We start from the raw sequence: 22,875 nt of genomic DNA, 5'->3' as shown, positions 1-22,875 counted from the left end.
ACCATGAAAGCTGTGTAACTCTCTTAGCCCTATGGGTGCTCATGCACAGCTTTGTGAAATAGGACCTTGAGGATGGGCCACCAACCACAGTCCCAAGGCACTGCATGGAGAATGGTTTTAGTCTCAAAGCAGCTGCCTCTTTCAGATGCATTTGCTGCAAGTGAGCTCCACATGAATCTCCTGCCCACCTGTACACAGTCAGGAATGGGAATTGCTCTTTGATAGCCCAACAAAACCATCCATTGGCCAGCCCTGGTTCTGCATTTTCTGTAAGATCCAGCTCTCACAGGCAGGACATTGCTGGCATGGGACCTCAGTCTCCCATAGTGCAGTTACACCTGAAGAGATGCTCCTCTAAAAGAGAGGTTTTCCAGACACCAGGAACACAGTTTGATTTCTGAAGGAGGTATAAACACCTAATGGCTTTTGTCTGAAGTTCAATCAACAGGGTTGTAGGTTCTGTTAACTGGTTGTAGGGGCACCCCTACTTTGGTACTGTTACTGGGTAATGTGCCTTTAAACCAAATATAGCAGCACTTGCACTGTAATCCGTAAAACTTTATCTCTTCTGGGACGTGAAGTTTTTAAGAAGGGCATAAGGTATTTTTGGAGTCACTTACCAGCCCCCACCACAGTGCATCTGCATAGGTTTCAAACTCCTCTTTCATCTCCACCCCATTAGCATCTTTTTCAGGAACATCTTTTTCAACCAGATAAACAAGAAACGAGGATAAGATGAGTGTCAGGAATCCGATGTACCAAGCAGTGATGAGTTCCTGCAAAAGGAACAGATGAACACGGAGGGGCTGAAAAGAGCCTCAGTATCCAGAGTGGCAAAGTAAACATCAGGAGAGAGAAGCACAGAGGGCACAGCAGAGCTGTCACTGCTGGCTTTGGTCATATCCATGACCAGCCCAGCCCAGCACTTAGTGGGAAATAGTGCAGAGATTTACAAGAATTTGCTCTTACACAAAATCTTCCTTAGGAGAAGCCTGGAGGAATCTGCACTTGTAGCTCTGCATAAAGCTGGGTTCAGGGCTTAGCTGCACCCATGGCACAGAGGACTGTGGGGCTCTGACCCTGACCTTGACTCTGTTCTTCTGCCCCTGGGCTTGGTCAGCCTTGGCAAGCAAATCAGCAGCTCTGCCCTCCCCCTACCTCCCGAGAGCCAAGGCTGCAGGATGCACTTCCATCTCTTCAGCCATATCAAAGCAGATCCCATCATGAATGATGTCTTCAATATGAATTAATGCAATAAGAACAGACCTTGAAAATATTCTGTGTGCAAACAAACCCCTAACTTTGAAATTTTAGAGAGAATAACTAAAGTGGAGCGTGTGTCTAATCCCACTGAGGTGGGGCATGCAGCCACACAAGTTAAAATCCCAGCAATGTCTGAAACAAGGCAGAAACATTTTTTTTAAGGTCTTCAAAAGTGGGTAAAGAAAAAAAGATCAATATTCCAATTCATTTTATGTGAACTTTATTTTGACAAAAAAAGAGAAAAGTGTTGTAGCTGAGAACTTTGTGATTTAATCTTGAGGCAAGTGATCAACTTTCTTAGCTAATTTCTGGTGTGCAGTCACAGAAAGAAATTGTTAGCAAAATTGTTTCACCACTGTCTCCAGTAAAGCAAAGTTCTCACAACCCTTTCTTATCTCCCTCAGCCAGCTGAGGTCTCAAAGTGCATGATGGGAAACCAAAGAAATAATATTTAAATGAAATCACATACAATGAAGCCTTTAACAATTTCTAAACAATGTTTTTGGTATGTAGACTTCTTCCATGATCTGTTTCCTGAAAAAAAATTTTGACATAAGTGTTTATCTGCCACCTGTCTTGCATCAAGTTTATATGAAGAAGAAGCAGACGTTGATAAGAAATGAAGCATGATGGGCATCCCCATCAGCCCCTAAACAGAAGCAAAGTCTAAATATGCTATGCCAGCTGGCATTTTAACTATCAAAACCCCCTAAAATGTCAGGAATGTCATTCATGAGTAAGAAAAAGCAGTATATATTGGAGTATATGTAATTTTTCTACATCCTGTACAGATGAGAAATCTTATCTTGAGGATTTTTAAACAGATAGTTTTCACTTGTAATAATGTTTTTGTCTGGTGCAAGACAGGGTGTGTCTGACTACAGCACTAAGGTAGACCAAGCAAGGATGACTTTAGATATCTTTGCCTGTCTGGGTTCCCACAGTGTCCATCTCTGTATTGTCTGAGCTTCCAAAGAGAAATTTTTCCCCTAGCTCCCTCAGAAACCACATTTCTATGCACATTTCTCAGGCTAATCAGCCTCTTCCCATCCCTTCAGAGTCCTGCTCCATCTGTTGATCAGACAAGTCTGAGAAGCCATTGCAAATATGTTGCAACTTCACAGGCATTTTTGTCAAGGTTTTCAGCATCCTTCACGATAAAAGTGATGTCCCTGTTTCCATTGAGAGCAAAGGCAAAATTCCTGTTGTAACGTGTGGGAATGAACATGCTCTCACTTTCCAGCACCACTGTTGAGCACAGCAAGGTAAAACAAGGGGCAGAAATGGTTCAGAGAATGGAAAAGGGAATAAAGCTGAAAGAACAAAAGTGTACTTTGAACTGCTAAACATAACCCCAAGGCAGTGCTGTACACGTGCATCCCCTCTCTTTCCTTTTAATCTTTCTCCCCAAGCCCCAGCTGAGCCCTGCAAGCTCCTCACTTACTTTGCTGTGTGCACAAATAGCTGATCCTAAAAGTTTCCAGGTGCCGCCCCGCCTGTCCATGCGGAGCATCCGCAGGATCTGAAGGAAGCGGAGGCTTCTGAGAGACGTAGCCAGAACATTGCCCTGGTTCCCAACAGCAACCACTGGCACGGAAGCAATCAGCACAAAGATATCTGCAAGGCAAAAAGAACAAAGCCTGCCAACGAAAGTGGCCCCATCACCTGCTCCTTAATCCCATCTAGTCGTGCTGCAAATTTCCCTAGGCGAGCTTCAAAGCTGCCTGAAAATGCCTTCTCTTGCCAATTAATCAGATATCTGCACCTGCCACACAGTCAGCATCAGGCACAGAACCTTCTGGAAAGCCTTGGGATCAATGTACTGGACCTGAGACACTGAGCTTGCTTAGGGATGCACAGAAACAGTGTCCTAATGCTGACAGAAAATCAACATGAACTTCATCTGTACCACTGGAACACCACAGTGAACAGGTCAGCAGATGAGAAATTCAGGTTTGATGGTACACTTACCATTTTATTATTTTGGCTGAGTTTTCCCACTAAAATCTTTCCCACTTAAAGAAGTCAGTACTACTATTTTTTTGTAAGTGCTCACAGGACCAATTTGCTGATAACTGAAGAGGCTTGAAATGTAAATAAATTATTTTTTGTTTTTTTTTTTATTTTCCTCGTTTCCCCTTGCTTTTTGATCCTTTATGCACATACAAGAAGAAAGTGGTACCAAACAGCTTCAAACATTCTCTGAGCACTCAGTCTTTGAATTGTGTTTATATTCTCTTTCTAGCCAAAAAGAGTGGATTTCAGATTTATTCACTTCCAAACATTCTCAAAACAAAATTGTACCAGTGACAAATGAGAGATGATCTTAATAAATCCAGGATATCTTCTGGTTTTTACCCAGATATCAGTGAAGATTCAGACTCAGAAGTGAGATGACAATTCTACTGAGAAGAACTGAGACAGTATCAATCCCACTTTCCCACACTCTGCTGCCTTCACAAACCTACTAGAAGTACAGAAGTATCTGTACAACAGTAGCACCCAAAGAAGCAGTACTAAATTGAGATAGCACAGATGCACAAAGAAAATTTGTCATAATTTTGTCTACCATTTCAATCCATGAGATAAACAAAAGGAGGGAGAGGAAAGAGAGGCTTGTACTCATGCAGCACCATGGCTCCCAGAGTACAAAAAAAGAAAAAAACCCAGTTCTTGTCCTGAAGAAAATTGAAACAAAGGAGAGCATCCTAAAATCAGTGACCGAATGGGGATGACAGGTGCTCAGGGCAGAGTGATCCCCTAAACGTTGTCTGGTTGGCTTGTGGATATAATGAGTAGTTGCAGGAGGGTATTCAAACATGAATAATGAGTAATTTTATGGATAATTACAAGCAGTGCCATCCAAGCCTGAAAGGTAACATGGGTGAAATCTCAAAGACACCTGTTTGCAAATACAGACCAACAATACAATTGTAAAACAAAACACAAATATGAAAGGGAGCTGGGGAAGATGGTATAGAGTTGGGTTCTCAAGTGGTTTGAAACTGAAGGCAAAGAGAGTTTTCCTGAGGATGAGTTTAAGAAAAGTGCAGTGGGGCTCAGAACAAGGAAATTGTATTTCAAGAGTAGAAGGATTCATTTTTTTTCTCACTGACTAGGTAGCTAAGCGTCTCTTAATTACAGATTATTGCTGGCTACTTCAAATAATTACTCCAAGCAGAGCATAGGTCCTGGCATAAAGGGCTGATCTGATTTCAGTGCTCTTTGCCAGTCACCAGTTCTCTGACATCCCCCAAACTGGCTTAAAGGGAAGAAGGACATTAATGAGGAAAAGAGTAGTAGAGAGCACGTGCCTACCCAGCATGCACAAAGGCTTCCTGGCAAATTTGAGTCTCCCCCTCCATCCTTTGTAGCGGCAGCAACAGCCAGCAGCCCAGATTCTTAAGGCAAACTCTGCTCCAAAGATGAAAATGGCAAAAGTTTCCTGTATCAAGACACAAACTATATTGTTAGTCTCAACAAGTTTTACAGTAATTCTGGACACGAGGATACAGCTGAAGGAAACAAATGAAGTGCAAGTGTTAGGATATGTGTAAGAGAGATGAAAAAAGTGGAGGAGAATCGAGATTGATGACAGAGGCAAGGCAAAGTGGGACATAATTTTCCAGCCTAAGTACCGTGCAGGAAGGATTTGCCCCTGCTGTTGGGTAAATGTGAAGTGCTTACCCTGCCTTAATGGAAGGACAATTACTTCACAGAAAGACCTCCTGCTCCACACAGAATGAGCAGATGTGTGTGAGGGGTGACTGCAAAGTCCCCAGGGCACTCTGTACCCACCCCCAGGGGCACCCACCAGCAGCTCGTTCATGCAGCCATATCTGTTGAGAGGGGCAGGATACAGGATACTCATGTGGTTATAAGTTTAAAGCAATGATAAAGACATATGTAAGACAAATTTAAGGCATATATTGTTCCCTTAAATTTCTGGTGGACAAAAGAATGGGATTTTCCACCTGGCTCCAGAACCTTTCTAAGCATGGGGAGGGAATGGGGAGCAAAGAGCTTCTCTGAGGTGCTCAGCAGAGAGAGGCCAAGGGCAGCCTGGGGCACGTGGTTACTTTTCCTCTCTGTGAATTGCTGGCAAGAGGGAAAATGGTACCTTTCCTCATGCTCATTACCCACAGCATCTAAAAACTGCTGAGAGCCACACAGAAACAAACACAGGAGAAGGAAAGATAACCTCAGGCTTTTTCAAATGTGAAAGATGGGCCTAAGCAGGGTAACAGAGACCAAAAGCGAGTTTCACATTCCCTGAGGGATGAAGGTGTTTTCATACAGGCACTTTTTGAGAAAGAACATGCAAGGGGAATTCACCTTTCATTCCTTTTGGCATTTAGCTCTTGCTCGGATCTATATGTCTCTGGAGGTATAAGGGGAAATGGAAATTGAGATCCTGGAACTAATTTTACTGTGCAGTTTCCCTAGGGATACTTTAAACAAGGCCAGGTTAAGTAAGACATGTATTTTATGATAGTTATGGGAGCACAGGAAGTTCATTTTTAGGGTAATTTTCATAAAATGTTGAATTTGCCATTTTATATATAGTGAGGGTTTTTTTCTATTTTTTAATTCTTCTGCTAAATGGGAGGCCTTACTAAAATAAAGTCTTGAGCATGAACTTGAGCATTTATAGAACATGCAATCTGGAATGCATTTTCTGTGAATACATTTTCTCTCAAAGGCACTGCCTGCAGTAATTTCTGTTACGCTGCTATTGGACACAAGTATGAGTCCAACTCTGATGACCTTCCTTGAAAGAAATACTAGGATTAGTAGAATACTATAGAATGAATTAAAACAGTTGAAAGAAAAATAGTTTTGAAGTGTGCTTAGGTCTGGCATGGTCAATAGGAAATTTACTGATAATAAGGACTGTTAGACAAATGCTGAAAAGCCATTATGTAAAAGCCTCAGGCTAGGATCTTCCCTCTCATTTTCTTTTGTCTCAGGAACCTCACTCACTTTTTCCTCAGCTGGTGTTGACAATGGACTGGGAACTCTCCAATATGTAAGTGTACAGTCACTGTTCCAGGACCAAGAGCAGAAACCTCACTGCAGAGCTGGGAGTGAATTTCCATCCCTGCTGATGGGGCTGATTTCAGTTCCAGGGTGATGCAGCAGCCACAGTTTACTTACCAGCAAGAGGAGCCAGTCTCCAGAAACTGTTTCATACTCCTTGAAAGTTGTCAAGACAGCTAAGATCAAACACCCCAAGACAATCAGAAACCTGGAATGAAATAAAAGAAAAAAAAAGCACAGTATTTTTAATCCACTATGTATTTGCACTGGAGATATTGTCTATAAAATCATCAGTAGAGACCTCCATGGGATGGCTGCTCCCTGTTGGCTAGATTGAGGTGGGTTTATATGAAGATCAGAAGATTTCAACCAGGTTAGAGCAGGGGGAACTGGCAGTCATGGCAGGATCCAGAGTCAGAATGTTCCTGGGACAGACATGCTTTAATCAACTGCCAGTCCTCAAGAGTGGAATGGGTGACAGTGCATTTTGGGAGGGATTGTATGGCATGGCAGAGGAGGGCTGTTCCCAGCTGAGTGCTGCCCAGAAGGGCACTGCAGCTACAGTGCCATGGATCTGCCTGGCACATCCTGGGGCCTGGGAAACTGTAAATGCTTCACTACAAGGCAGCACTGGGATAAACCCTCCCTTGAAAACTGCATTGCATTTCCCTTTTTTTTTTTTTCCCCACTCATTTTATGTAGATGAAAAGACAAAAAGGTTTGAAAGAGTAACAAGAGAGGGTAAATTTCTTCTCTCCAGTAAACAAACTGTGTGATAAATCACTGCCCCTGTGTTATTTTCTGTCTGTGAGGCTCCAGAACACAGAGATTTGAGTAAAAATTTAACTCCCACTGCTGGCAAATCCAATTTGGTCTAATTGATCTGTTTTGCAAAACTATTCCCAGGTTCAAGCTATTCAAAATCTTTTATAGAAGTGATTACTGTGACGCAAAGAGGGGCAATCTCATATTCTGGTACTTCATGTACGTACCTAGATCATGGGCATTTTAATGTGTTTCCAAAACTTGATCCAGAGGAACAGAGGGGCAGGTGGCCATGAAAATATTTTGAGTTTAATGAATAAATTAGAAAGATGTCTTTGTAAAAGCACTGGATCCCCTGCTTTCATAGCTAGGGTACATCAAAGAAATGATAGGCATTAGGTACTGAAATCATCCAGGGAAAAAAGCTTGTGAAGAATCAAGCTGTGTTTGTGTGTACTACCTGTTTTGAATTTCAATCTGGCTCCTGTACTGTGATTCCATCTCTTGCTGAGTAAAACTCCACTTTGTTTTACTGAGTGAATTAAGCAGAGCAGAGCCTGCAGAGGAAGCAGTGACAAGGGACCCGGCTCAGCTCAGCAACATGTGTCTTCTGACCTGCCTTGGGTTTTCATTTCCTTCATGTCTGAGAAAACCTAGGGCTAAAGAATGGTATTCTGAGAATATTTATAAATTCTGCAGTTTATTTGCAGCTGGAGTGAAAAGACAGAGGTGAGCTCCTGATAGCTCTTGCTGGCTTTTGGGGGGACTTTCCTCCAAGCAGAGTCCACTAGCACCCTACATGCAAGGAAAAGACAACAGTGAAATGCTTCATGGCAAACCCTGAAGGATTACTTTGCTGTGGCTTTTCTGAAATTCACTCTTCTTATGCCAGGAAAATTTCAGATCAGCCATTTTGAGCAAGGTGAGAACAGAAGTAAATGTATTTGCTCATGCTAAATAATTTTGGACTTCTTTGACAAGTTTCACCTTTTCCCACTCCCCAGCCCTGTTCTAGAGTGTCTTTTGCTATCTACCTATAACCACACTCCTGCTAATCAAGACATTTGGCAGTTTATTTAGCAATTTTGTGGTGCTCCTGCTCCCTTGAGCTTTGTCACGCAGAATCTTCTTGTCCCCACCTTGAAGTTATACAGCCAGTGGCTCCCTGGCTTCCCAAGACCCATGATCCAGCTGTCCTAAACCTCCAAGAGCAAACTGATGAAACTAAACACAGACAATGATGCCTTTGATTAACCATAAGCCACCTATGCTCTGCCACATTACAGCCTTTAGTGTGCTACCATCACCAACACCACATTTAAAGCCTTGAGCAGCTGCTGCTTGCCACTCTCCATTACAGCCACTTCTTTATACCACGTGAAAATTCGGTCACCCATCAGCTCACAAGTATCATTTTAATGATTTAATGAGAGGTGAAACACACTAAAAGCAGTCCAAGGAAATTACATCATCGCATTACATCATAGGCTACTTAAACTTAAGGCATGAATTTATGATATCATTTTTTTTAAAAAAAACACCGCTGTCAATTAAAGATGATGTACAGATTTTTGTCCAAAAGGAAGAGAGAGATAAGTTAGAAGTGAAAACATCTTTTTAGCCTAAAAATGCCGGCGGTTTAACCACTAGAGGGTAGCGGTGCTCCACAGAGCCAGGGTTGCAGCTCCCTCGTTTTGAAACACTCAAAGCAGGGGATGTTCAGGTGATCGCAGATCGTATTTGATATAAGGGAAGGGGTCACAGTGATGAAAGAGTTTGGTCAGTGAAAACCCCAGATGTTCCAGATGTTGGCACCAAGGGACAATTGCTCGGGGCTGTTGCGGGTGCTGCTTGCTCGGTCCCAGCTCCAACTGAGAGCCCACCCATGAGAACAAGAGACGTGCAGGACAAAACACCCACTAAAAGCAGGGTGAGAGGGTCATACCGAAGATCACAAGTCATGGTCAATAATCTTGATGGCAAATCTCAGAGGAGACTGTGGCCTGAGCTCCCCACTGCAGGAAGAGTGTGGAAGCACCCAGAGGTGCCATTGCTGAATGGATGCTGTGGTCCCAAAAGCACGGAGCCCACAGAGCCACGCTCCAGACTCCATCCTGCATTCCCCTTCCTGCAGGGCTGTGAAGGATGGGAAGCCTGTGTTAGTACCCATAACCATGGGAAGGCTCGGCTCTCCTGCTGCTGCACCGTGTCTGAAGGATAAGCACCACCTGCAAACACCCACAAAGTTAATAACTCACATCTCAGCAGTCCTCCTCAGCCTCTGCAATAATTATGACTGCAGCTCAGAGCATGCCATCAATTTTAATCTGCATTGATGCTATGCAACCCAGTCTCTTCTGGTCTGGATCTTGGTGGTTTTGAAGCCTGAAAGTCTTCTTGTGTCCTCTTTCTATGGAAGATTACTTACATTCCACCCTTCTTGCATCAGTCCCCCTTGCCCAGCAAAGATGACAAGAAGGGTTCATCTTCCCCTTGCTGCTGCTGCCCATATGGTGAGCACACCTATGCCCACATGGTGGCCATGCAAACATAAAGAGAGTTGGCAGCAGGACAATGCCTGACTCTACACTGCTTAATTTCATTTTGTGGAGGCAGCAGTGTTGGCTGAGCAGCTGAGTCTGGCTGTAAAATCCTAACAGGAAAATCACAGTGTAAGAAACTGCTGAAATCACAGAGGATGAGCAGGAAGAAGACTGACACTGACCTAGGGAATCAAGGCACAGAAGGGGAGGAAACCTGAAATTTACTCTCAGCTATAATGATTCATGGGACATAGAGCATTAAGGGTTAGGAGAAAGAAAGAGGGTGAAAATCAAGGTTTAATATGAAAACTGAGTCCTATTAAGTCAAAGCTTCCTATTAAACAGTGTTTCAGCAGGTGGCAGTCCAGACTTTAAGAATGTGCATCACATATGCCAAATGAGGATCTGAATGTGTTCTTCAGCTTTTTAGAATCATCCTTACCATTATTTTACATAATTTTTCACAGTGCATTGCATGGTTCCTATTTGCAGCATTATGCCTTAAAAATTTGATTAGTTTTTTGTATGCATAATTTCCAGACCACCAAATGGCAGTGCTTGTTTGTCACTGTCACAAATATTATTCAGGTCAATATATTTTCTTAGTTTTAGAAATTACATGTTTAATACAAACATTTTCTAACTGCACTATTTTTCTGTGTTAAAAAGAGTATTAAAAAAAAATTCTTTCCCAGAAAACAAGTAATTTATGACTATGCATGATCATTAATCTCATGTTTCTTGTATGAGCATCACAGACTGTTTTGTTTGAGAAATTTTTTACTTATTTTAATATTACCCATTCTTTGAGTTTTTCTTCTATATCTCTTTACTTTTGAAGCCAATAGAATGCAGATCTAGCTGAGAACCTTTATGTGTTTTACATATACATCTGCTCATCATGCTTCGTGTTCACCATCCCTACCTTAAAAATTGTAGGAGCAGATCCTGTGGGAATTTGCCTGTAATCTACTCTAAAACAGCTTCCTTATATTTTGAGCACTGGATCCACCATAGGCAGGCAAAAGTACATTTGCATCTGGCATCATTTTGACAAATTTTTGTGCTGTGGGACAAAATAGTAAGTCTCTGTGAGGTTTAGTTAACAGAGAGGATTGTGTGCTTCTAGCATTCAGCTCAGATTGATTTAAAGCAAATAGCTCAAGCTGGTCAGGAGCACCTACAGAGAATATTTTTCTCTTTATCTGTAAGGACAGACTGATGAGCTCCTATGGAGAGGTTTACTGTGTAAATTAGCTGAATGCCACCCCTTATGTTTACCCCTGGTTTGGATATAATTATAAACACCACCTCTTCATAATGTTTATGTATTTTTGCTACTGAAATAACTATCCAGACAGCCACAGAAGTCCTGCATGACCAGGTTTTTCTGAAATTCCTTGCTGTAAATTTAGGTATCACGTCTACATGTGGTCAAGGATTCTGGTTACAAAATTATAATCCAGGCTTTGAGTAAGAAAGCCCCTAGCCTCTAACTGAACAATTACTAGTAAGAAATCACCCTAGTCCAACAGTGCACAGATTTCTTTTTCCTCTCTCATCTTCAGTACCACTTCTTGCAAGACATTCGGACTTTTCTGTCTTCAAAAGTTCTTATAAATCTTAGATTTTTTTCTGCTTTGCTTCATTTGGTATTTTATTTTCTTCCCTTAAAGCTTGTGCTCTGGTTTCATTATGCTCTGCCACCTGGTAAATGCTAATGGAATTCTCTAAGATTGTGATATATACGGAAAATCTGGCAGTGTTCTGCTAAATTTTTGGTTTCAAGTATCCAAAGCAATATGGTTCTAAACCATGATTCCCACACAGTTTCCCAAATTTCATATTGGAACAACCTTATTTTCTTCAGCTATTGGCTTTTGCCCATAAGGATTAAAAATTCATCTTTTCTCACAGTTCTTTCAGTTACTCTATATTCCTACCCACCATCTTTTTCTCCTCTTCCAAACTTCATTTTTCACAGAACATCTGCAGTATCTTGCACTGATCGCTCTATGGTTGCTAATGAGAAACTTGAGTCAGGGTTTTTAACACTGAAAAAAAATGACATTACCAAATATTTGAGAGCAGCTCTTCAGAGAGAAGGGAATGCATGCCTGATTTCCACAGACTCAGGAATACTCACTGTTTAATATTTAGATTCTTGAATCTCTGCACCTCCAAGCAATAGGCCAGAGATCAGCACTGAGATAAGAGTGACAGCAAAAATCCAAACACTTTGTGAGGCTACAAAAGGGCAGGGGATGCAGAGAAAAGCACTGAGAAACTTAGTGGAGGTCCTGGAAGAGAAGAGAAAAAACAAGTCCTGCAGAAGGGGTGTTCTAAGGCTCCTCTTTCTTTGCATCCACAGATTTCCCTGAGTGCACACACAGAGCCCTGTGTAGAAATCCCTGTCCCAGTGCCATTATACAGCAAGGACAGGGTAGAAATGCCACTCTGAGTAAGCTGCATTGCACTCTTGCTCTGCTGCAATGGCAGAGGCAGAAAAAAGTCCGCCACATGATGCTGAGGGAAACCCCAGGAAGTAAGGAAAGATCCCCAAAAGAGCCCTAGTCTAACTGGCACACAAGCTGACCTGGCAGGTGATGGGGTGGCAGCACAGAATGACAATTACCCATTGCTGACAGAAGTGACAGACATTGTCCCTGGCACAGCAGGAAGCAGAAAAGCCCAAATCCTTACTCCTGCCAGGTTTTTGACGACTTTGGGCTTTCATTGGCAGGAATGCCTCTGAATGGGCTTCACTGCTGTTTCCATGAGTCTGGAAAGCCTTTAAAATCAAGACTTGGGAGAGGAAAGCTGTGTTTCACAGCAGGGCATTTAGGGTGAAAAAGAACAATGTTTATATCAGATAGTTCCTCTTTCCTCTCCTCCGTGTACTAGCCAAACCAGGTTAAAGGTTCCTTATCTTTCTCTTTTTTTCAGCCCCAGTCCTGAAAACCTTTTTCTTCTGAGCCCTGTTGACCACCATTGTCATCTTTCTCGGGCTGGCATGCTGGTACTTTTTGGGTCAGCAATGTCAGACAGCACAGACACCATCAATCTGTATTTTCTGCTTAAGGGGACATTTCAGAAGAATGGCCTGACACATTTCCCAGGTTTGCTGGTATGAGACTGCAAAACAGCCCAGAGCACTACGTTTCCCTGCCTGTTTTTTCTCAGCTTAGAAGACAAGAGTCATATACCAAGATCCTATTTCCCTCCTGGGACAAGAGTTAAAAGTGCTCCAAAATTCCTGGCACATGGGAGAAACCAAGGCAGCTTCTGACATGGGAGCTTGAGTGGGGACCAGATGGCAGAAGCAACGGAGAGGTAATGACAGCATTAGCTACCAAGGGGTTAGATGCCTCCTATTCCCCTGCAGCTTGAATACGGATGGGAAAGCTTCTGACTTGCAACTAAATATCCTGAATTGCTTCTTAATGGTTTTAAAATCTATTTTTGTATTAAGTGAAGGACATCAGACTAAACTATTGTTTGGGGCTTTTATCTACCATGACCAGAATGCCTATCCATGGGCTTATCTCTGGCAGGCAGCAAGCTGCTAATTGAGTTGAGACACACAGATTTGGGAACATGGTGAGCCATGCAGCACAGCAGAGCAGGGAGAGCACGGAGCCAAACCCCATCACACAGCAGCCCCAGCTGCAAAAACCCCAAATCAAATGAGTTGCAGAAATGCTTCTGACAGGGCATTCTCCAAAAGACATTAAAAAACTTGCATAAAGGCATTTGAAGGTACACCTTAAGAATCCTACATTGATTTCTGCAAAACTTTGCAAAATAAAAGTGCTGGACCTTTGAAAGCCAGCATGTAATTAAGTAGTCAAGTGCCCAGACTTCAGCAAACTCCATAAAGAAGTAGATTTAGATGATAGAAAGAGCCTAACATAAGGTTAACAATCATCCTTAACAATGCTTAAACATCTGGAGAAAAATTTCTAGGAAGATACCTTTTTAAATTTCACCAGGAGTACTGTATCCAGAGGGACAAAAGTTCTAGGAGTCTGTCACTGTTGGACACAAAATGAGTCACACAGACACAGCTCGAAGTGTGGTGAAAGAAAGAGAATTGTTTATTTGTTCTTTCAGTATTTATAGGTTTCCAACCACAACCAGGGTTTGGATAGTCAGGTTCCCTGACTATCACCTTCCCAACCACACTGGCTGTGAGAGATGTCCATCAAAAGGCATATCTTTAATGGAATGTATAAACACCTATGTTTATAGTTACTTTCCTGGGAAAGTGGCTAAAACTTGTAGGAAACAATATCGAAGGTCTGATTCTCAGGGCGACAGGAGTCTACTTCCAAACATGACAAAATCTCAGGGGTACACAAGATTTAGGATGCCTCACAGGGACATACACTCATCTCCCCCACAAACCCTCCCTTGTTTCTTTAGAAAGGAGAGGAATAAGTTATACCTTTGGAATAAAATTTTAGAAATCTCAAGGAAAATGCAAATGAGAGTAAGTTCTGAACCCACAGTTGTAACTTCTGCCTTGACTGAACACAGTGTTGTGATATTTTCTGTCTTCCTATTTGAAATCAATAAAGATTAAAAGACTATAGCAGACAGAGAAAACAAACAGAAAAACACAAAGAGCCCACCCTGCCTTTCTTCCACCTGGCCAAACTCCCTTTTTTCTCAGGCACACACATCAAATATATTAGGTCCTCCAAAGGTGCATAACTGAAACTGGATTTCTAATATGAAAGCAGCACTGTCCAGAAAAGGCTTCTGTAGTCTCTATTAGAGTTACTAGGTAGGAAATTGATAATAATAATTTGGTGGTCAGACAAATTCTTACAATGAACTGAAAATATATTCTTTGCAATCTTATGCAAGACTTCAACCCATTTGGAAGTATTGATAGTTTTTTGGTTTTTTTCTATTTTTGACCATACATTGCAAACTCCATACTTTCAAAGATGTCAATAATACCAATCCAATGTAGCACTTCAGCCATGTGGGATTGCCAATTGAAAAAACAATTTCCAGCTGGGACTGTATCTTCTTTGTGCCTTCTCAAACTCTTCACACAGTCACGCTTATGTGAGAACATGAGCACTTTCTGCAAGGATCCCAGTTCTCACTTGGACTGGGACATTCAGAAGAAAAGCTGCATAGTGCCTTTCCCAATGGGCTTTTTAGCCTGGTCAAAGATTTGCAGCTGTGTAGGGAAGAGGTGCATGGCTGCACATGACCTGCACCCCCCAACATCACTGCCAGAACTCTCCAGGTCCAGGTAACAGTTCAGTGAGTTTTCCATTACGGGCAATGAGGGGTGTCCTGATAATGCAGCTCCTGTGGAGCCAGACATATGGCTCAGTTCTTTCAGATTAGGTAGGATCTCTGGATTTTCTGGCGTTAACTCCACAGAGATCTCTTTCATTTTGCACCTGAGGCAGTCACAGTTGTGCTTGTGACACAAGACACTTGATTCAGGGTTTTCCAGCTAAAAGCATGAAGTATTGCAATGGAAGATGGAACTTTTTCACATAGTGTTTAATCACTGCCTGACCTGGAGAAAATCAGACAAAGATCTTTTCTTTGAACTATCCAGTTGTTGGGGATTTTTAATCCAGGAAGACTTTCTGAATTTTTTCTATTAAGTGAAGAGTTCAGAGTCATTACTGAAACTTAGACTGCATGTCAACTTTTCTTAACAATCTGGTCTGTGGACTATGACCCATTCACAGATCCAGTGGTGCTACAAAACAAACATCAGTGAGTTTGATCTGTGCTAAAAGATACAAGGGCTAAACTTCATGTCACAGGAGCTATGGATAAAAACAGCAGTGGTGGTGTAGAGGAATGATTTTTCTTGGAATACAAAATTGACACAGGCAAAATACTGTGTTAATATACCAAATTCACTGGAAATTAAAATAAATTTTTAATTCAGTTTGACTTGATGCTGTTCCCATAAACCTTTTCTTACACCAGACTCTTCACCTTTGCTTTGTGCTCCATAGCAGGTTGTAGTTTGGCATTTGTGATCACTAAGATGACAAAGACTCACAGTCCTGGCTCATTTCCAGAATAATACCTTAGAAAATGGCATTAGCTAGAAGCCAGGAGAAGGCAATTGAATGCAGAGTATTCTTAAGTATCTCCCTAAAAAGAACTGGGAATGTCTCAGCAGCTTTAGATTATCTCAGATAAAATAGCCATTTTTAATCGTATCAGTGTAGGAGCCATATCTCAGTCTGATCCCAAGGGATGAGCTTTTATCCAGTAGTGATGGATACCACGATGCAACTCCACTCTCATGCTGCTTCTCCATGGGGAAATAGATGTTCCTCCTCTAGGTTCTGTTGCATCCTTCCAGCCCTGTAAGCAGGCTGGACGTGACCCAAGCCCCAGATTTTTTGTGTTTTTGAAGGATGGCTCCATTTTACCAATCAAGAGTAGTATCAAAGTCCTGGCCCTGAGCACAGTGACACATGGATGAAAATCCCTTTGGGATGGGAACCTGAGCATGGTGTCCCAATCATACCTTCCCTAGATGGCCAAATGCTTGGTTCCAGGCTTTCTCTCTCAGTGCAGAAATGAAACCACAACCTGTAACTCAGCCTCACATCAATCAAACCACTGCCACAGGTCTGCTGTCTTTTAACACCTGCCTTTCAAAATATATTTGAGGGCTTCTCTTCTCTGATAGTTCTATATGAACTTTGGGAATAGTTTTTTTTTATATCTATTTTTTGGGAAGATAAAAGAGGGACAAAAAGTGGATTTTGACCCTAAAATGTCAGCTGCTGCATTGATGGTTTAATGCATGACAAGATATGTGGTCTGGATAGAAATGTGAGGGGAAAGATCAGTTGTTTAAAGGAAAATCCCTTTATAATAGAATTTTTTTCAACATCTTGCCTTTAAACTGATGAGAATATGTCAGTAACTTTCAAGTGTTTCAGCAAAGGTATCTTACAGAGGCTGTGTTACGTGGAATTTCTGTAAGATCTGCATCTCCATCAGAAAGAGACAGTGCTGATGGAGCGTGGAGGCCAGCACAGCAACAGCTGAAGTGTGGGGTGAAGATAAGTTATTTGTGCTCCTTTCCCATCTCCAGTTCACATTCATTAGCAAATGATGAGTTGTGTTAGCATGGCAAATGAATCACAGCCTCACTGGAGGTGAACTTTGGATAAGCTCTTTGGAGGTCATTGTATCATCAGGACTCTGATTTACGCAACGGAACGGTATCATTAGCACGCAGTATTTGTACCTATGTAAATCTGATGCTGTTCTAAAGTATTTCTGCTGGTTTGCATTAGCATAAACGATTAATCAACATTCAAAATTCAGAACGATCATCTGTAAGCATGTAACATTTCATTTGATGCCTGAAGTTGAAGTCTTTGGCGGAGGTTATCAGTTTTTTCCAGACCTGTCCAATTTTATTCCTGAAATGTTTCACCAGCATCTGCAACAATGCTTCTCAACACAATGTATGATGGCCCTTTTGCTCAACTGACTTGTTAATGTCTGAGATTGCATTATCCCTGTTTAACCTGACAGATTCAACAGTGACAATTCTATCAAACCCTCAGGGAAAACTCACAATATGGAAGGAGATATTTTTCTTTTTATTTGAAGAAAGAAATCTATTGAGTTGAATAAGCAAATTGAAATTGTAGAGATTTCAGCATATGTAAAGGACATTTAGAAAAATGGAAAAAAAATGCAGTAATGAGAAGTCCTGCATGCAGAATACGATCCAGCAAAGTAGTTAAGTCTGTGCTAAGAAATTCTGCTAGGACTAGAATGTTTGTATCCTCAAAACCCATGAATTGTTGTGTCCTCCTAGATGGAACAGCTGGTTTTACAGAAGGAAAGTTGCCTGTAACAGAGGATTACTGGGCATAGTGAGACAGTCTTGACATAACTTTCCTCTTCTTACTTGACATCCATGGGAACAGGAATTCCTGTTAATTAATTCAAGATTTTCCACCTTCTCCTGGTGTGGTATCAGTGCAGAGAGTGGCTGGAATTTCAGCACAATAATGAATCAATAAGGGTGGAGAGTTAAATCCATTTTCAGGTATATTATGACAGATCTGACCAGCCAGCCAGTAAAGCTCACTCAGTGAGCTGAACAGCCCTCTGAGCCCCACAGGCAGTACCAGCTGCATTAGTGGGACAGCAGACACTTAAATCATCTGTACACACACAGATATTTGGGTGCCTGAATTGAATATCCAAATCATGCCTTGAATCTCATTGCATGCAGGTGAACAGACAGTCTGCAGCAGAAAGTAACAGTACTGGTATCCTGCTCACAGCTTGCAGTGCCTCTGCCAGTTCTGAATACTGGGGTGATGGGGAAGGTTTGCATCAGACAACCTCAAATGTTTTCCCTTTATCTGTAAAATTAAGACTTGCAGAAGGATGAATTTCAGGCCTAGATTTTTATTGACCTCCCAGACAACCTAAATGGTTGACACAGGTATCTAAAGGATGTGAAAAGTCAGATTTTTCTCCTTTCACATCCCACCAGGTCAAGTCCAGGGACAAGGACATATACTTGTCATGTGGCAAACAAAACATTAGTAAGTGAGCACCAGGCTGGTTTTTCCTGGGTGAAAGACTACTGACTCAGACAATCCCTCCAGTACCTCAATTCTGTGATTAAATAGGGGTCTTAGCCTTGGCTATCTACAGCACTGGCTATACAATTGTATTATATGGCTTGAAGTTGTTCTCAGCACTAATTAATTATTTATCTCATAGGCTCTAACTGTTTCAGGGGTGTTTTCTGAGTAGATAAAGATGCTCATGACTGATTGTACATTGATTGCTCTATTGCTTACCATCAGCAGTAGTCCCAAAATGTTTCAGGATTCTGGTCTATACTCAAAGTAGTCCATATTAATTTTAAACAGGAAATTAAGGTGCCAGTCCCAAGCAGTTCATTTGGGAAGCCAAAATTAATAATGAGTTGTTCTTAGAAATACCTCCCTGTACCATTTTTACACTCAAATGTGGATGACTTCTATGTTTTTTCCACAGACAGGACAACTATAAAAGCAAGAGCTTCCAAAGAAAAACCCTTTAGTTTCTCCTGTGAAAGAGAGTTATAGCTAGGGGAAAAAAAAATAAAAAATAAAAAAAAAAGGCCAGCAAAATTATAAGACCTGGTAACTACTAGTTTTCAAGTCATTTGAATTCTAGGGATGCTGTGGTAAGTCTAATGATAAAGCTAATTACTCACAAGAACAAAATTTGAAAGGGTTTCACGGTGAATGCTTCACATTAAATTAGTGGCACTATTTTGGTCACTGTGACATTTTAAAAAAATGCACATGGTTTTACTCAGCTTGCTTGCAAGGATGTTAGATACATCTCAAGGTGTATCTCAAGGCCTGCTTTAGGTGTGAACTGAACAGATGTAATGTGGCTGTGGACGCTGTTTATCTAACACAAGTGATTCACCATGCCCACAGTAGGAAGCAAGTAATTAAGTTCTGCACACACCATTACTGGAATTATGGGGCAGGCTAAGAAATATTTCACTCTTCAGACTCTTAAGGGAATTTTTGCTCCTTTTTTCAGCATGGATCATTATGTTCTTTCCTTCACAGGACAGAAGAGTACAGAAGTGTGTGAAATGTTTTAAACACAAATATTGTTTTGCCAGGAATTTTGAGTTACTGTCTTTATGAAAGAAATGTCGCACTGTGCACAAAAGCAGGAGCAGCTTTTCCCTTGAGCCTGCACAGTAGAAATTAATAATTCAGTTGTCATTTTGTGCATTCTGTTGCATCTTTCAACCTTGCTCCACTGCTTAAACTCACATCAGTTTTATCTTTTCTGTAATTATTTAATATGTGGAAGTCCTTTATGTTGGAGGATACAGTCATATAGAAATCCTTTCTCACCTCCTGGAAGTAGGTTTTGTTTTTCTGTTTTATTTATTTGTTTGATTGTTTATTTATTTATTTAAATCTGTTTATTTATTTCCAGCACTGTTTTTTATTAGTGCCCTGGTTTACAGAGTAGGGAATAAATTGCACATGTCTATCTCTTCATCCTTTATTACAGCATTAACCTTTCCATTATCTGCTCAAAAGCAGGGTTTAAATTGCAACCATTAGATCCAGCAATGACTTCATCGGCTAATTTAGCAGCAATCCCAATCAGTCAGTTGCTGGCCCACAGATCCAAACTTCATGAGTTAGATGATAAAAGAAGAAACAAGAAGTAACAGCTAAAACCAGATTGAATTCAGGGGTTATTGGCTCCTCTCCACTTGCTTTTATGGTACAGCAAGTTAGCTAGATTGGAGTCACACAATGCTCCTAATTGATAAGGTAGCAGTGCATCAGATCAGACATTTTTTGCATGCATGAATTTCCATAATTACCTCCATTCAGCTGGGAACAAATAAAGTATAGATTAGTTTTCTAGGATTCACACATAAAAATCCACATTTATTTCCTAAGTACATATGAAACATATCACTATGCTTTTGGGAGCTACCAGTTCCTATTTTAGAGTCAGTATACATTGGTGTGGTTTGTGTGCTTCTGCCTCTCCCCTCCAGTTCTCCTCTCCCCTTCATCCACTCCACCTGCAAGACAAGAAGTTCCTCTCTGTGCCCAATGGGAACTGAGAAAACTTGAAATATGAAAAGGGAAAGATTCAGATAATCTTTACCCTACCCTCAGCCCTGTGGGCTGGCTCTCATCACCTTGGCAACACTGGGTTTAGGGGGAGTTTAGGTCAAGTGAATCTATTTCCCAGTCAAATTTACATTGACATCCCTCTACTTACTCTGTGATGGGATTTCAATCCCAGTGAGTAAAAAGATAATTAACTGTGATCCCAGAGAACAAGTTTGTGTACACACCCCCTTAAAACCTTACCTTAAAGCTGGAGAACCAGATCTGGGAAAACAGCAAGCCATACTATTACAGTTACTTGTTAGTACCTCTGACTTAATTGTACAGTGTTTTAGTATGAGTGTCAGAATTAATGAGTCTATCAAGAGCATTAAGACAAATATAGCTGAAGTGGAATGGGTTAATTTTTCATACTAAGAAGCAATTAATTAATATGAGGGCACAAAATCTTGTATTTTCAGAGTTAGTCTGCTCCCATTATCATTCTAGCCTGGTTAAAGAAGGCTCATGTATTTCTACATCCCACGGAAACCTGATCCATATTTGTATATTTTGATTCTTAGAAGCAGTACATATACAAAGGCCACCACTTAAGGAAAGTAATGACAGCCTTAGCAGAATTGCAATAAAATCCAGGAAGTCTTTGATGCACAGGATGACGTGCTTCTTATATCTTACTTCCACAGTCTGATTTAAGCCAAGCACCAAATTTGGCATCAGGGAAGGATATCTCTTTATTTCACTCTGGCATCGAGCATTGGCTTAGGCCTGGACATTTTATTTTCGTTTTCCTAGAACATAAGGCATCATCTATTTCTTAGGCTAATCTGGGAGTTATTTTATTATAGCAGGAAATAATTACTGTCTCACTCTTGAAATGCTTGGTCTTCACTACAGGCCTTTTTCTTTTTTCAATGATTCAGGCTCACTGTAGAGGTAACTGTCATTGTTGACTGTGAATGCAGTGCATAAGTAGATTGACTCTGATATCATCTGCAGAAAATACTTGATTTTATATAACTTCATGTGACTGAAGCTGTTGGCCCTTGTAGCCTTTGCAACGAAACAGAGGACCCCATCCTCATATCTTGGAGCCTGACTATGAAGGGTCAGAGGTACAGAAAAGATTGTAACTCCTGCACATGCAGGGGAAATTGAAATAAATCCAAAAAGATCAGATAATCATTGAATATGCTGAATTGGAAGGGATCAGCATCACAGAATCTGGCTCCTGGCCTTGCACCAGGCACCATGAGAATCACACCATGTGCCTGAGAGCACTGTCCAAGTGCTTCTTGAACTCTCTCAAGCTTGGTGCTGTTATCACTTCCCTGAGGATCCAGTGCCCAGCCACCCTCTGGGTGAAGAATCTTTTCCTATTATCCAGCCTAAACCTCCCCTGGCACAGCTTGAGGCCATTCCCTCAGGTCCTGTCACTGGTCACCAGAGAGCTGGCACCTGCCCCTCCTTTTCCCCTCATGAGGAAACTGTAATTGTAATGAGCTCTCCCCTCAGACTCCTCCAGGTGTAACACAAGTGACCTCAGCTCATATTTTATGGCTTCACCTCAAGGCCTTCACCATCTCATGGCCTCCTCTGGATGCTCTCTAATAGCTTAATATGTTTTTTTTTATTATGGTGGCCAAAACTTCCCCTAGCACTCAAGGTGAGGCTGCCCCAGTGCAGAGCGGAGCAGGACAGTCCCCTCCCTTGCCCCGCTGGTGATGCTGTGCATTGTGTCCCAAAGAACAAGGATGTCTCTCCTGCCTGCCAGAGCACTGCTGGCTCACACTCAACTTTCTGTCAAACAAGTCCCTTCCTGGACCCCCAGGTCCCTTCCCACAGTTCTGCTTTCCAGCCTCTCATTCCCCAGTCTGTCCACACAACCAGGGGTGCCTTGTCCAGGTGCAGAATCCAGAACCTGCCCTTGCTAAACTTCATTTCATTGGTGATTGCTCATGTCTGATTTGTGGAGCTGTTTCTGCCCTCAAGGGAGTCAACTTTAGCATCATCACCACTTTCCACTTTAGTATCATCACCAAATTTACTCAGTATGATTTAAGGTCCAAAATGCACATCTGTCTCCTTATTCTATCTTCATACACTTCCTGCAATTTTGCTGACCAGCTCTTCTCCCTGGTTCCCAGAACCAATGTAAGAAACTGATGTGAGAGCACAGGATGCAAGTGAAAAGTACTAAATAAAGGAAGCAGACATCAGTAACTTCATTTTCCTCCTGTCAGGTTTAAAATAATTTTTGATGAATAGGGAGAACATCTTTTCATGTGAGCTAAAAATACCGCAGGAAATTAAATAGGGTTGTGAAGATGTTAAATCTGGAAAGTGTATTCAATCATTATAACATCAGTTTTAGCTCTGATTTGAGCTCAAAACCTCAAACTAAACTTAACATTGGAGCCCTCACAACATCTCTGGAGTGTATTCTGGTTGCTGTATTTATAGGCAGGGTTATATGAATGTTCTCTCTTTGTGTGCAGCTGTTCAGGAGATATCGAGGCAGTGGGTAGTACTCCGGAACACATCTGCTTGATGTACCAGCACTATGGAGTCAGGAAGGTTTAATTTAGCAGCTTTAACTGCATACATTG

The 22,875-nt window shown here is 41.5% G+C and overlaps 1 protein-coding gene across 2 annotated transcripts in view; it reads right to left on the bottom strand.

Moving 5' to 3' along the window:
* The window catches only part of KCNQ3 (potassium voltage-gated channel subfamily Q member 3), a 190,552-nt gene that overhangs the window by 28,843 nt on the left and 138,834 nt on the right, over positions 1–22,875 (bottom strand). For both annotated transcript variants that reach the window (XM_023921410.2, XM_086878746.1), the window contains exons 2-5: positions 6,421–6,511; positions 4,582–4,708; positions 2,708–2,880; positions 621–776 (exon numbers count right to left, since the gene is read on the bottom strand). In XM_023921410.2, coding sequence (XP_023777178.2) covers positions 621–776; positions 2,708–2,880; positions 4,582–4,708; positions 6,421–6,511 — 547 coding nt within the window. The remainder of the gene's footprint in view (positions 1–620; positions 777–2,707; positions 2,881–4,581; positions 4,709–6,420; positions 6,512–22,875) is intronic.

The sequence above is a fragment of the Cyanistes caeruleus genome, chromosome 1 (assembly GCF_971803275.1).
Source record: "Cyanistes caeruleus chromosome 1, bCyaCae1.hap1.1, whole genome shotgun sequence".
NCBI classification, from domain to species: Eukaryota; Metazoa; Chordata; class Aves; order Passeriformes; family Paridae; genus Cyanistes; species Cyanistes caeruleus.
Note: the sequence above shows the minus strand (reverse complement) of the source record. Positions and strands in the feature narration are given on the sequence as shown.